The following is a 16,155-nucleotide window of genomic DNA, read 5'->3' as shown; positions in this document are numbered from 1 at the left end:
TCTTCAGCAATTTTACATCTCAAACCGTTCTGAAAATATGGTAAAAACTGTAACAGTTTACAACATTGCTTAAAATTATATACCTCCGAGAACTTTTTGTAATTACACCTACCCAAAAGCATTTTTGTAATGCTGCAGAAGCAAACTAAATTAAAAATTGTTTCAAAAAAGTTTCTACAAATACGTCATTGTAAGCAACATGTATGAGACAAATAGTGAGAGCCTACGTATGCTGCTGTGACGTTTGTTAAAGGGTAAACATCACGACACACGCAGCAAGGTTCTATGTATTTCATTTAGGTCATGGACGAGTTTTTTGCCTTTTGGGCCACAGATATTTTTAGAGCCGTTCACAAAATTTAGGCTATTCATATATACCAGCAATGGTTGACTATCTCAGTCATTGGCTAATACATGTGCCTTTCGGAAATATCAAGATTCCTTCTGTAGGAAAAGCGATATTTGACCATTTAATAACAATCTTTGGACAACGAAAACTTTTTATTAATAGATCAAGATACAAATTTCTATTCGGCATTAATGGAGGAATTCAATAACTTGTTTGAAATCCAACACCGACGAACAGTATCCTTTAAACCATCCACAAATAGTACAATAGAAAGGGCCAGCATTGTAACTGCAGCGTTCTTGAAGAAATATACCGCAAAGCCTCCATCGAACTGGGCAAGACTATGTATGAAATAATTTCTCAAAACTTTCTTAGCTACGCACATCTTTGGCTACAGTTCTGTAGAGCCCGACAGCAGTTCTGAATAATAACATCTTCTTTTCAGTCCCTCATAAGTGAGAATTTTGGCACATCGGCAAATTCCTTCAGAAACCAACGAATGCATTTGGTGTCAACTGATGACTATAACGTAGAAACTCGGGAATATCCCTTGGTGTTAATGTTACTTTGGATTTGTTATAATTATTAGTTATTACTGTAATGGTTTTGATAGAGCTTCACTTAAATTTCAAAGTCTTAACAAGGAAATTTCGGAAAAAGATAACAGTAATGTCGAATTTGTTATGTCGAGGATTCTAGGTAGAAAAGCCGAAGTAAAAATCCCTAGTCAATTTCCATTTGCCCCTACCTTCGGTTTAGTTACGCTCGAATTTAAAGAACTACGTTCATAAAACGTGCTGGGTGTCTCAGACCCTATTTGTCCACTCTGCATTAATGACAGTTGTTATTCTCATTGTTACCTTGATGGGATTAAATGTTTTCTTAGATACGCTTATTTCACTTGAAAATGGGTAATTTATATAGTTAATATCGCTCATTATAATTACACCAATCTGGATCACTAGTCATATCTTATCCCGTAAAACAAAACCCTGCTATTTTATCTCCTGTACTTACCTTGTATCTCATTAAACGTCAATATTCCTCTACTAAATGTAGTTTTCTTACTGTCTCTCTATTCGAAATTATAACATTGCCTTTACAAAATTTTCAGTTTTACCGTTCAGTACTATTACAATAGTCTTGACCTCTTCAACACTTTTCTTCTAATTTTGTATTTGTTTCAACTTATTTATCCTTTTACCACCGTCTTCATTTCATATTTCTATTCTTCCTCATCAGTTGAACTTTGTTTCGAATTTTTTCCAGCATAGTTTCTTTATATATTTGAAACGAAACTTGGAAATTTACCTGTAAAAAAGCTTGTAATGAGGCCTATAAACTAGATTTCAAAGTTATGAAATTCTCTCTATCAATTTATGATTTGTTGTTTGTTTTCCTCCTTAATTGGCTTAAATTGCTCTTCTATACCATTAAATTTAGCCGGAATCGCAATTAACACGGAATTATCACAGACGTTTCAAACAGAAACGTTTTGCTTAGGATCATTTCTGTTTAATTGCATATTCATTTAAGTAGTTCTCAAATTTTCATTATTCGGCGCAATAACTTTATTACTCTGAACCACAACACATAGATCACTCTTTAACAGTTCGATCTATATTGTTCAAAGAATTATTTGTGTTATTCAATAACTCATTATTTCTTCAATGTAATTTTCACTTTGAGCTCGGGTTACTACTAGCTTCTTCAAAATCAGGCTTTGTTCCGTCGTCAATTCTTCAATGTCTTCATTAAATTTCAAATTCTCATCTTTTTGTCGACTCTCTTTACTTACATATCTTCACCAGTCGCCATTTTGTAAATACTCATACGTCGTGCTTACATGAACATAATGTGTGGGATGGAATATTCTTATTCGCAACGTATCTCGACGTCTGGCTATCACTAGGAAGTTGAATACCGTAGATGTTAGGAAGATACCGATATATATCACATCCTGTGTGAACCCTTGCACATCGCTGACAACTATTGAGAACTCGGACTTCTTTCTCTCAAACCAGGTTTCCTACATTAAGAAACTGTTCACGCTAGTGATCTACCAGCAGTTGTGTTAAATGTATGGATCAGATGTCATGGGTGAAGGTGTTATCAGAAGATACTTAAAGCAGTTTACAGAAGACCGCACTAATGTGCACGACGAACACCATAGTGGCTGACTGTTCATGGTTACGTCTGAATATGTGGAAAATATGCAGCTAGAAATTCTAGAGAACCGAGTCTAATGTCAATTTCCGAATATCTCCGGTTTTCTGCTCCATGAGCCCGTCACTCAGTGATTTCAGTTTCTCAGGTTATGTGCACGATAGGTTCCAAAATAATGACTGTAGAACTCAAGAAAAAGTGCCTAAAGTCCGCTTTGACGTTTCTGCTGCGTTACCACCAAGGTGATCGGCTGCTCGATCGCATCGTCACCGAGAACGAAACGTATGTATTGTACGTAACGGCAGAAGGAAAGTAACAATCTATTCACTGACGACATAGCGGTTCGTCTTTCAAAACAAAATTCAAACATATCTGAGAAGTGTTGTACACAGTCTTCTGAGACAATCAGGATGTCCTCATCCAGCAAGGACGAGCACTACGGTTTCCGTCGTGTACATTGGACCGGCCTGCTGTGAATTGTCTGCACTATCTTCTGACCATACCTTCATTCATGATATCCAGTCCATATACTAACACATCTGCCGATGGATCTGTGGCGCCGACAGTTTCTTAGTGTAGAGAAAGTTGATTACTGCGAGTATCTTGCATTCAGTAGGAGACTATATGTGCACAGCCGTTTACCGTACCACAGTTCTCTTACTACTGACTTCACACAACTACGCTTACGCCAGGTTAAGGCTGCGGGACCCTCCTTTACTTCTGCGCAACCGCATTCCATTTTGATTCCTTATTCCATTTTGTGTCACTTTCGGAAGTTACTTTCTCAATGTACTTCGTATATCGATATTTTAACAAACCTATTACATGGATTAGTATCTGAGTTTTGCTGAATTTCATATGAATCTGTTTTTTTGAACGCTAAATTTGTCCACAGAATTCTGAGAAGTGGAAAGAGATAGGAAGGCCCAGGTGCGTGCAATAAACTTCAAGCTATAGCTTCAGAGATGAATCCTAAAATTACTAAAGACGATGGCATTGTTTATGAATGTGACCCGATAAGTCCAAACTATCCCAAAAGTCAGACAAGTAAGAAAGATAATGAAAGTGATGTTGATTTAACTTTTCAGGATTACGTCCTGCAAAATATTCGTTCCTACTCACCCCACTAGCAATTATTATGTGATGTTTGCAACATAGTCGCGAAAATGTGAACCAGCCGAGCCGCGGAAATTCAGTAAGGCTTCTGCATACGAATATACTACCACACAAAGTATTGAGTATTCATGTATTTTGAACAAGAATAATCTGCCTTTTGTTCTTCACGTCATTAATTGGATTTGGAGCATGACGATGTCTCCACTTTCTCACAAGTCAAAGTGAGATTGAAAGGGCGAGATTTTCACAGCACTGCAAATATTAAGCAAACATTGAAAATAGTGGAATTATTTATCTGTGACTTACAAAGAACATTCCAACGGTGAAGGAACCGTTGAGATTGATACACACATATGGCCGTAAGCAGAATTTCAATAAAGGAGAGTTCTAAGCTCTGAAGTTTATCTCGTTTCAAGATTTTTAATATATCTTAATGTGTTTTTTTTTTAAATATCTTGTTCAAGAGAAGGGTTAAAACCCGGAACCTCCCTTTGCGTACGCCAGTGGACAAGCAGGTGCAATACCATAGATAAAAGTCACTAAGATCTATGGTACATTATTATTTATTTAATTTATTTATTTATTTATTTATTTATTTTTCTTTGCGACACCAGTCCCGAAAATCTTGGATGATTGCGTATAAACAAAATTGTTAATGTTTTGGATTCTAATCTAAATTAGACAGTCAAAGTTTCAAACCTAAATTGGACCCTTCTCAAGAGTACAAAGGTATTTAAATACGAAGTTATCACTGTACTGTGAACAAGGGAGCCAAATTTGTCTCAAAAGCAAAAGTAATTAATTTACCTATATTTGCATATTCCTCGCTTGTGTCACAAGCAACAACTTTGCCATCTTTGGGAACACATAATGCTGCAGCCAGAGTGCTAACTCCTGTGAACACTCCGATGTCAAGGGCTTTCTTCGCACGAATAGTTTTCATCAGAAGCATATTTAAATTGATTACTTCCGGTGCGCCAACCATTCCTCCACGCTGATGCTCTCTAGTCCTCTCGTACAATTTCTCTTGCACAGGATGGAAACTATAAAGAGAAATAACTACATTGCAAAACTCTTAAAAATTGATTCACAAAAATATAATAAACAGAGAATAGAATAAAAATATATCGTAACACTACACAGAAATGAGGGTTAAATTTTAAGAGTAAGCGAGTAAATTTTACGAGAATTGTTAAAGCATACTTAAGACGAGAAAGAATTATATTAAAACTTAAATAAAATAAAATTTGACTACAGTAACACATATTACTACTATTGGGTACGTGCAAATGTTCTACCCGTTTATGATAGATTGCTGACAAAAAAGGTCTTATGACTGAATAAATGTCACTCCAAGAGCTGTAATCGGTGCTTATGTTATCCGGAGAACATTACAGCACCAGCAGGTAGTAAGTGTGTACTAGCAGCTCGTAACTAGAGAAAGAGTTGTGCCGATCAAATTAAGACCAATAAGGAACACATCAGACACTGTTTGGGTTTGATAAGGACAGTAAAGCAATCTTGGCCTGACGCAACATTAAGAAAGTGTATGGTGAGGATGCAATTGACGAAAGCACATGTCGTCGCTGTTTTTGGAAATTTAGGGACGGCGACAGAAGTTGTCAAGATCAATCACAGTCTGGACGTCAATCAGACTTCTAGGAAGAGGTTCTGGACCAAGCCATAACTTAGTCGGAGCCCATTGTAGAATTAGCGGAAACCTTTCAGGTATGCAGCAGAACAGTGGAAAGAAGGCTTTTGGCGCTGGGCTTCAGCACAAAGTTCCATCAGCTGAGTTAAAATCAAAAAGAGAGGCGAGTCACGACATGTTTCCTTGCTTTTCCGGTACAAAAATGACTCCTTGACATGTATTGTCACAGAAGATACCGAAACGCAAAGCGTCGCAGGACTGTATGTCGCGTTTCTGAACTGCCTCTATCGACGTCCAAACAAAAACTTCATCCCAAGAAGGTATTATTGAGTATGTGGTGGTGGAATGTTCAAGGTATAATCTATTGGAAGTTTGTGGAACCGAATCAAACCACTAATGCGACGTTCTACCGTCAATAGCTAGACTGCGGAATATTGCGATAGAAGCATCAGGACTTTACAATCATCAAGGAGTTTACAATGACCAATATGATAACTCAATGTCATATACTGCTACGATGGCACGTCAAAAATTATTGAACTTTGGTTAGGAGGTTTTATCCTACCTGCCCTATTTACATGACTTGACACCTACAGACTTACAACTTTTTCGCGCTTTGCAAACGTCCTTCACTGGGAAGACCTTTGCTGATGTAGGGGCTGTGAAAATTACCTTACGTGAGTTCTTCAACTCCAAAACTGCGGAGTTTTAATGGTGTGGGGTCCATCTTCTATCAGAAAGAGATCATTGATCATGGTGGTGATTATACACAGTCCTACGTGAGTTACATTTTATGTGTCATATGCACACCAAACAAGGATAGAAAGTTTGTATAGCTTAGCTCACGAATCTCTGCCGCGATTCTAATTCTTCGTTGGCGTCAATCGCGGCAGAGATTCGTGAACTAAGCTTTACGTACCCAATAACCTGTGTTACACTTTTGGCAACGTATCATTTCCTTCATCAGACACACTATGAAAGTATAACTTATGGGTGCATTTTATATATATTTCAGAAAGTTAGAGTTCACTTTTAATATCTAATAGAGTTCCTTGTTTCGTTCTAAAGGGCTCTATTTAAATAAATGTAGAGAATATCTCTATGAGATAAAGGAATAATCCTTCAGACTTTACTCAGCAGACAATCCAGTTTGAAAGTCATATGGAGGTATTCTCTGATGCATTGAGATATTCTATATGATTTGCACTTCACAGGAAACAATAATATTTCTGCTTACTTTTATTCTACGAACCTATTGATGAAAGAAAAGAATGTCGTAGTGAAGAAAGTAGTACCTGCAACTAGTGTTGTAAATAGAAAAAAAAACCGTTCGTATTTTTTTAGAAATGTACGTTTTTTAAGAAAAAAAAACATTGCCTCTCGTTTTTTTTTCTAAATTTCGTTTTTTTTTCAAATAGTTATTTGTAATGCATCTTACGTCAATTTAAGTATTAAATATTTTTATGTAGGTATAATCACCGTAAAATGCAACATAAATTAAACGCTAGATACTAATACGCTACAAATATTTTACAATTTACATGAATACCATACCTATTAACAATTCGGGTTTCAGCAGTTTTCATCAATATCAACTAACAAGGAACCCTAGGTATCTATCAGAGCCCGATTTTCATGAAACTTTGTATATAGAGAGAGTACCTCGGGAAACTCGCACAGCCAAAATTGTAGGTGCAGAGAATCCAAGACGTTGGGACACTAGGGCCCGAGAAAGATCAAAAGTGGAACGTCAGTACATTAAGGACATGGTGAGAAAATGCACGTTTTCTTTAAAACTAATCATTGTAGCGACACGAAATGAGCATACATGGATACGAGATGGTCGATATGATCTGTTAAAAGTTATAAAAAGAATATCCGCCATTTGAAAAGAGGCCATGTTGAAACTGGTGTGATTGGTGTAAATGAGAAGAGGGTCATCCGATGCATTAATTTTAACGTAAATAGCCACAAATAACTTTTAACGGATCATATCGACCATCTGGTATCCATGTATGCTCATTTCGTGTCGCTACAATGATTAGTTTTAAAGAAAAACGTGCATTTTCTCACCATGTCCTTAATGTACTAACGTTCCACTTTTGATCTTTCTCGGGCCCTAGTGTCCCAACGTCTTGTACTCTGCAGCTACAATTTTGGCTGTGTAAGTTTCCCGAGATACTCTCTCTTATACAAAGTTTCATGAAAATCGGGCTCTGATAGATACCTAGGGTTCCTTGTAAGAAATAAAAGTAGAAATGAAATTTTGTTTTTTTCGTGAAAGCAGGCCTTTAATAAGTACGAAAATAATGTCACGAACAGTATAAAATTCAAAAACTCGTCTAAAGGTAAAAACTAATACTAATTTGCCTAATAGTATTTTTGTAAATGTCATATATAAATAATTTGTCGACTAGATATATGTTATATGCAGAGCCGGCTCTACCATATATGCAACACGTGCATTTGCGTGGAGCGGCAAGTTTGGATGGTCCGGCAAAATCTGTCATAAGTATATTATTTAAATTAAATATCTCTTGTTGGAAACAGACTTCATGATGATGGTAGTTACATTTACTAAGCTGACCTTCTATTTGAATACTACATTCAGAAATTATGTTTAGGTTGCATTAGTTTAAGGCCACATGGACAATGCTAAAGCAAATGGTCGAATAAATCCGAGCACAAATTGCTTGGTTGTTGCCAAATGCAAGAATTTGATTCTCGAATAGTAGTGAATGTCTGTTCCATTTAGTAAGTTATCACAGTTTTGATATGACAACCAGTCTTGTTTTTGTCAGAAACAAGTTCCTTATCATTGAAGATAGAAACAAGTTTTTTTTTTAATGTTAACAGATATAGAAGAGAAATCAAGAAATAAAGATAAAAGAGCTAGTTGGACTGGAATTGCAAACTGATACATTGAGATTGAAGTTCGATAGTGAATTCTATAAAAAGGATTACCATCTTTCATCTGCAGATGTGTTTGCTTTATCTTTCATAAACATAATAGATTAATATTAAAAAAAAAAAAAAAAAAACAGACACAACGGGATTGCATTTTTAGTAAGTATTTAAGCCTTTCTGAGTGCATCTGCACTTACCCTCACCTTTGTTGTTCATGCTGGAGTAGCATACTTAAAATCATGATTTTTAAGATTTGTTCTTTCTGGAGAAACGGGGAGGCGGCAAATTATGCCATTGCATGGGGCGACAAATTGACTAGGACCGGCCCTGATTATATGTATATAAAAGACATGAATATAGGATGACACAGTTTGAAGTAATGCAGGGTGTTTCAAAATTAATATTAGGATTTTGAAACTTTGTAGTATCTATTACAATTAACTTACAATTATAAATATTATATCAAATGAAAGAGCAACTCAAACAGTTTTGTACGCAGCATGTTAGAAAGAGCAAGCAGCAAAGATGTAGACTAGAGAGCAGAAAGCTTTTTGTGTTTTAATAAAGACTGAATCTGTACTATGCAACGGTCTGTGTGAAGAATATTAAGGAGACGCTTGTAACTACGTCCTTATCGTTTGCAGTTGCTACAGGTCTAAAGCCTACAGACTACGGTTTACGTGCCAATTTCGCAAGTGAAATATTGCTGCATAACAATGAAGATTTTCTGGATCGTGTCGTCTTCAGTGATAAATCGACCTTTCACCTAAGAGCTAATGTGAACACTCATAATGTTTGTATCTGGCCGTCAGCAAATCCTCAGGAGATGGTACACTTGAAACGAGACACCCTTAAATAGAATGTCTTTTGTGCCATATAGCGGAAAGTTTATGGGCCTTTCTCGCCTATCGACTAGATGTGTGCCGTGTGACGAATGAATCTCATATTGAATACTTGTAGCAAAGACTGTTTGAGGTGCTCTTTTACTTGACGCATTGCTTATAATTGTACTAAAATGTAATAAGCCCCAAAATTCATTTTGAAACACGCACCAACAGTGTTGGAACTGATGAGAAGATGTAGATGTAAAAAGAAGAGAAAATTTTCCTTATAAAGTTATTGTTTACAACAACGATATTATTATTAGTCGAGACTATAACTACAACAAAACACAAGTTAGTAGTCAAAAAAATGTAATCAAATGTATACTCGGTGGTCCAGATGGCCAAAGTGGCAAACACGGGTGTGTCATTTGTTTAATCCGCTCCTGTGCAGGGCCGGCGCTAGCAATTTTGCCGCCCTGGGCGGTGCTTTCACATGCCGCCCCTTTAATCTGCAAACCTTATTTTGACAGATGACGTTCAAGTGTCATTTAAAAGCATGTATAAAATGGAAAAGTAAACAAAAAAAAAAAAAAATGAACTGCCTTCCTGGAATGCTTACGTAATATTTAAACGACTCTATACTGACATAATATTCAGTATGCTCGATTTCGCTATATATCTGTAATATACAGCAGCGCATACAGAAAATAAAATTTAAAAAATATACTTTAGTCATGACAGAATTTTAATTTTTAGGGTTATTTTATACCAAAAAGCGTTTTCGATAGAGTATGGAGCAAGAAGATAATTAGTAAATCAAATATTACCGTAAATCTAAGTGATTAGCCTAAGCCTTATAATATACTAAAACACAATAGAGATACATAAATTTAACATACCTTAATTGAAAGAAACTTTTCTTGCTTTGATATAAGCAAATTCCTTTATCACATTCGCGTAGTCCAATGTTTTAGCCAATTTGTGTTCTATTGATATTATCGCTAGACCACTCAGGCGTGTTTCAGATATGGAAGAACGTAGATAGTTTTTAATAAGCTTAAGTTTAGAAAAACGTCTTTCTCCACTTGCCACTGTTACCGGTAAGGTTAACAAAATTCTAAGTGCAACACTGACATTGGGAGCAAAGTTATGTTCATTAATTCATTTTAAAATCTCTTTGGTGAACTTTTAGGCTTAATTATAGCGGATAACACTTTCAGTTCGTCTTTCAAATCACTAGGGTTAATATCTGTCTATTCTTCGTTTGTTAAAATGCTGGCAAGTTTAGTACACTTTTCAGACAAAAGTTCAGGTGGCATATCTTTAAAATTTATTATATCGCAAAATAAATCGAAATACTCGTCGTGATATTTAAGTTGTTCAAACCTTTCTCTTATAGCTAAGCGTTAAAACTTTGTCATAAAAATCGATCTTGTGTCCTGTTTGTGGATCTTCAATAGCTTCATCCTCTGCCTCGCACTGAAACTGTCTCTTCTTTCGACTTCGAGCTTGCACTGTATTACATATCCGTGGATCATCCATATCTAAGGCTGATGCCAACTCTATCGCATCAACTGAGTAAGATTGAAACTTTGCATCAGTTCTTCTCTCACAGTACCCAGATATATTTTCAAGAAATCCTACTGCATCCAACTCATGAGAATCAATGCTTTGAGAATTTTTTCTTACTATGTTTACGTGGAGTAAAAAGTCATATCAGACAACGAGTGAGTAAAGGAAAGGAAAGTAACGCAGCTGGTTTGCTATACACAGAGAATCATGGGCGACCATTCTATCTGTTCCATTGTCATTACTTATTTGAAGTAAGGCATCATAAACTTCCCCTATTTGATAGCTGAGTCAGAGCATCAATTCGGCTCCCCCACCTTGTGGTGGTTAATGATTTTAAAGTGAGACTGCTAATATGTTCCGTTAGTATGGCCCAACGTTGAACTGACGCAGAAAAAAGTCATAAACATTTTTTTAGCTATACAAAAAATGAAACATTTCTCAAGAAAAAAAAAAACATGCTGTACGATTTACTATATTCAGAATAAACAATTTGTAAATTGGTCAAAAACTCACTGTTAGAACCTAAATGTCTCTAGATGCTACAGGCTAGAACGGCCTGTCTCAAGTGGGAGTGTACGTTTTGCATATTTGGAGCGGAGCGTTAGAACATTACTGAATAGAAAAACTTATAAAAAAAAACACCTTGATAATCTTATGCACTCTAGCTCAAAATCTTGTCTACGCCGCTGCAAGGGAAATATTGAACGAGATACCTGTGGCTAGTAGTTTGATAATTGAAAATAGGGAGCAATGCTCTGAATTTCCTGAGTGAATATTTTCTTGAATGTGACTGAAGTAAGTTCAATTACATTCTCAGGTGAACACAATTTTATTTTTCCATGTGAGCCTATTACGAAGCATTATATTTTAATAGTATTCTTTTCTTTTTCAAATTTTGCCGCCCTGGGCGGTGGCACGGCTCGACCCCCCCTCGCGCCGGCCCTGCTCCTGTGTGGACACTAATTAAGATATCGGGATATTATTCTTGCAAAATATGGTTGGACTATAGTTTATCATATTAATTTTTTTCTTCTGGTGTCGAAGTTCCTTCTCAAATTTCACCCGTCAAAAATTCGAGAATTTTCGAATTTCGAATTTTCTTTACTTCTTTTTTCCCTGTAGCTTCCTTCGTTGTAGAAAGACCTCCTTAAGGTTATTCAGAACGTCCAAACAGTTTGTGTCTAAAACGATAGATGGCGCCACCGTCACAATGTTAACATATACAACTAATAAAATTAAAACAATCAAATATAAAATAAACAGTTCAAAAATTAAGCAAAAACGGATATAATCTGGTTAATGGACGTTACAAAATCTAGGGAATGGTACGTGTCGATTTCAGATATTGTTATTAGTTTCATTGTTAGAGGCCACCATTGTTAAGTAAACAATCAACTTTATCTGCCGTACTTTCTACCAGAAACTGACCAAACTTTGCACACCCATTTAAGATTGAAATATCTAGGGAATGGTATGTGTCGATTTCACATATTGTTGTTAGTTTCATTGTTGAAGGCCACCATTGTTAAATAAACAATCTTTGGATTTCTAAATTGTTACATAAACAATCAACTTTATCTTACACTCTTTCTACCAAAAACTAATCAAATTTGGCGCACTCGTTTACCATTGAGATATCTATGAAACGGTACGTGTCGATTTCACTTATTTTTGTTAGTTTCATTGTTAGAGGCCACCATTGTTAAATAAAAAATCAACTTTATCTGCCACACTTTTTAACAGAAACTGACCAAACTCTGCACACCCATTTAAGATTGAAATATCTAGGGAATGGTATGTGTCGATTTCACATATTATTGTTAGTTTCATTGTTGAAGGCCACCATTGTTAAAGAAACAATCAAGTTTTTCTGCCACACTTTCTACAACAACCTAAACAAAATTTGCAGACTCATTTAAGATTAAGATATCTATGGAACGATATGGGTCGATTTCACATATTGCTGATAGTTTCATTGTTAGAGGCCACCATTGTTAAATAAACAATCAACTTTAACGGCCATACGTTCTACCACAAACTGACCAAACTTTGCACACCCATTTAAAGTTGAAATATCTAGGGAATGCTATGTGTCGATTTCACATATTGTTGTTCTTTCATTGTTGAAGGCCACCATTGTTAAATAAACAATCTTTGGATTTCTAAATTGTTACATAAACAATCAACTTTATCTTACACTCTTTCTACCAAAAACTAATCAAATTTGGCGCACTCGTTTACCATTGAGATATCTATGAAACGGTACGTGTCGATTTCACTTATTTTTGTTAGTTTCATTGTTAGAGGCCACCATTGTTAAATAAAAAATCAACTTTATGTGCCACACTTTTTAACAGAAACTGATCAAACTCTGCACATCCATTTAAGATTGAAATATCTAGGGAATGGTATGTGTCGATTTCACATATTGTTGTTAGTTTCATTGTTGAAGGCCACCATTGTTAAAAAACAATCAAGTTTTTCTGCCACACTTTCTACAACAACCTAAACAAAATTTGCAGACTCATTTAAGATTAAGATATCTATGGAACGATATGGGTCGATTTCACATATTGCTGATAGTTTCATTGTTAGAGGCCACCATTGTTAAATAAACAATCAACTTTAACGGCCATACGTTCTACCACAAACTGACCAAACTTTGCACACCCATTTAAAGTTGAAATATCTAGGGAATGCTATGTGTCGATTTCACATATTGTTGTTAGTTTCATTGTTGAAGGCCACCATTGTTAAATAAACAATCTTTGGATTTCTAAATTGTTACATAAACAATCAACTTTATCCTACACTCTTTCTACCAAAAACTAATCAAATTTGGCGCACTCGTTTACCATTGAGATATCTATGAAACGGTACGTGTCGATTTCACTTATTTTTGTTAGTTTCATTGTTAGAGGCCACCATTGTTAAATAAAAAATCAACTTTATGTGCCACACTTTTTAACAGAAACTGATCAAACTCTGCACATCCATTTAAGATTGAAATATCTAGGGAATGGTATGTGTCGATTTCACATATTGTTGTTAGTTTCATTGTTGAAGGCCACCATTGTTAAAAAAACAATCAAGTTTTTCTGCCACACTTTCTACAACAACCTAAACAAAATTTGCAGACTCATTTAAGATTAAGATATCTATGGAACGATATGGGTCGATTTCACATATTGCTGATAATTTTATTGTTAGAGGCCACCATTGTTAAATAAACAATCAACTTTAACGGCCATACGTTCTACCACAAACTGACCAAACTTTGCACACCCATTTAAAGTTGAAATATCTAGGGAATGCTATGTGTCGATTTCACATATTATTGTTAGTTTCATTGTTGAAGACCACCATTGTTAAATACACAATCGTTGGATTTCTCCATTATTAAATATAGTCAACTTTATCTGTCATATTTTCTGCCACAAACTAACCAAACTTGGCACACTCATGTACGATTGAAATATCAATGGAATGGTTCGTGCCTATTTCACACATTGTTGTTAGTTTCATTGTTAGAGGCCACCGTTGTTAAGTAAACAATCAACTTTATCTGCCGTACTTTCTACCAGAAAGTGAAGGAACTTTGCACACCCATTTAAGATTGAGATATCTAGGGAATGGTACGTGTGGATTCCACATAGTGTTGTTAGTTTCATTGTTGAAGGCCACCATTGTTAAATATACAATCAACTTTATCTGCCACACTTTTTACCACCAACTGACCAAACTTGGCATACCCATCGGATTACAACTGAGATATCTAGGGAATGGTACCTGCCGATTTCACAAATTGTTGTTAGTTTCATTGTTATAGGCTACCATTGTTAAATAAACAATCAACTTTGTCATACGTTCTACCAGAAACTGACGAAATTTTGCACATAAATTTAAGATTTAAATATCTAGGGAATGCTACGTGTCGATTTCATGTATTGTTGTTAGTTTCGTTGCTGAAGACCACCATTGTTAAATACACAATTGATGGATTTCTAAATTGTTAAATAAACAAACAACTTTACCTGCCATACTTTCTACCACAAACTAACCAAACTTGGCACACTGATTTGCGATTAAGATGTCTAAGGAATGGTACGTGTCGATTTCACATATTGTTGTTAGTTTTCTTGTTAGAGGAAACCATTATTAAATAAACAATCATCTTTATCAGCCATACTTTTTAGCAGAAACTGGCCAAACTTTGCATACCCATTTAAGATTGAAATATCTATGGAATGGTATGTGTCGATTTCACATATTGTTTTTGTTTCATTGTTGAAGATCACCATTGTTAAATAAACAATCATTGGATTTCTTCTTTGTTAAATAAACAATCAACTTTATCTTACATACTTTCTACCACAAACTAACCAAACTTTGCACACCCATTTAAGATTGAAATATCTAGGAAATAGTACGTGTTGATTCCACATATTGTTGTTAGTTTCATTGTTGAAGGTCACCATCGTTAAACAAAGAATCAACTTTGCTATATTTTGTACCAGAAACTGACCAAACTTGGCACACCCATCGGATTACCACTGAGTTATCTATGAAATGGTACTTGTCGATTTAAGTTGTTGTTGTTAGTTTCATTGTTAGAGGCCACCATTGTTAAATAAACAATCAACTTTATCTGTCATACTTTCTACCAGAAACTAACGAAACTTTGCTTACCTATTTACGATTGAAATGTCTATGGAATGGTACATGCCGATTATCAAGGGCTAACAAGCCCTAGCCAAATTGTGTGTAATACGTCATTATGCTTGGGATCAAACGATAATTATTCGTGATCAAACGAGCTGGCCAAATTCCGATTGAATTTGTTTTCATGATGGCTGTGGTGGAGGGGCTAACAAGTCATCGGTAAATGTTATTGTTCGGAAAATGGAATAGTGCAAAAAATAAACATATTTCATTCAGAACTTTGTTGTGCCTGCTTTGTAACCAGTGTGAATTAGTTGTGTGCCGCCAGATTTCTTTTCTTTTCTTTTTTCTTCTTTTTTTGTCTCAGGTGGAGCGGGATGGCCCCCTACAGCGTTCCTAGAATTTCACTCTAAAAGCCCACAGTGTTCCTAGAGCTGCACTCTAAAATCCCCTCCCATATAACTGACCTTTGTTTCACAGCAGACACCTCACATTTGAACTCTGTTGAGATTCTGTGTAAATTTGTCGGTTGTACGCACAAATTGAGAGTATAAACATGTATTAGGGAATGAGAAGTTCTCGAAATAAATTTGCAAGCTGAATATTTTTTCGCGACATAAGTGAAGAGTAATTGTATATCCTTGAAGAGTACCCTGGAGAGTAAGAAAACTCTAAGCAAAATAATCATTGAATAAATAGCAATGTAATCACAGTAATGTACATATGGCATGTTGTATTTCTACCAGATTGTCAGAGCACTAATTCTCTCATTTTTTGATGTGAGCGGTCTCGCTATCGAATCTCCAGAAGAACATTAAAAAAAAAGATGTATTTAGGTCTATTCCATTTTAAACAAACGAAATACGTTGCGTAAAAGAACTTTCCATGTTAAAATATTTGATGGGTAG

The 16,155-nt window shown here is 35.6% G+C and overlaps 1 protein-coding gene across 1 annotated transcript in view; it reads right to left on the bottom strand.

Annotated features, from left to right (window-relative positions):
* LOC145673223 (catechol O-methyltransferase domain-containing protein 1-like) overlaps window positions 1-16,155 on the bottom strand; it is a 48,642-nt gene that overhangs the window by 6,732 nt on the left and 25,755 nt on the right. The window contains exon 3 of the mRNA XM_081742714.1: window positions 4,439-4,674. Within this exon, the coding sequence (XP_081598840.1) occupies window positions 4,439-4,674 (236 nt within the window). The remainder of the gene's footprint in view (window positions 1-4,438; window positions 4,675-16,155) is intronic.

Source organism: Thermobia domestica, chromosome 16 (genome assembly GCF_964235325.1).
Source record: "Thermobia domestica chromosome 16, izTheDome1.hap1.1, whole genome shotgun sequence".
NCBI lineage: Eukaryota > Metazoa > Arthropoda > Insecta > Zygentoma > Lepismatidae > Thermobia > Thermobia domestica.
Note: the sequence above shows the minus strand (reverse complement) of the source record. Positions and strands in the feature narration are given on the sequence as shown.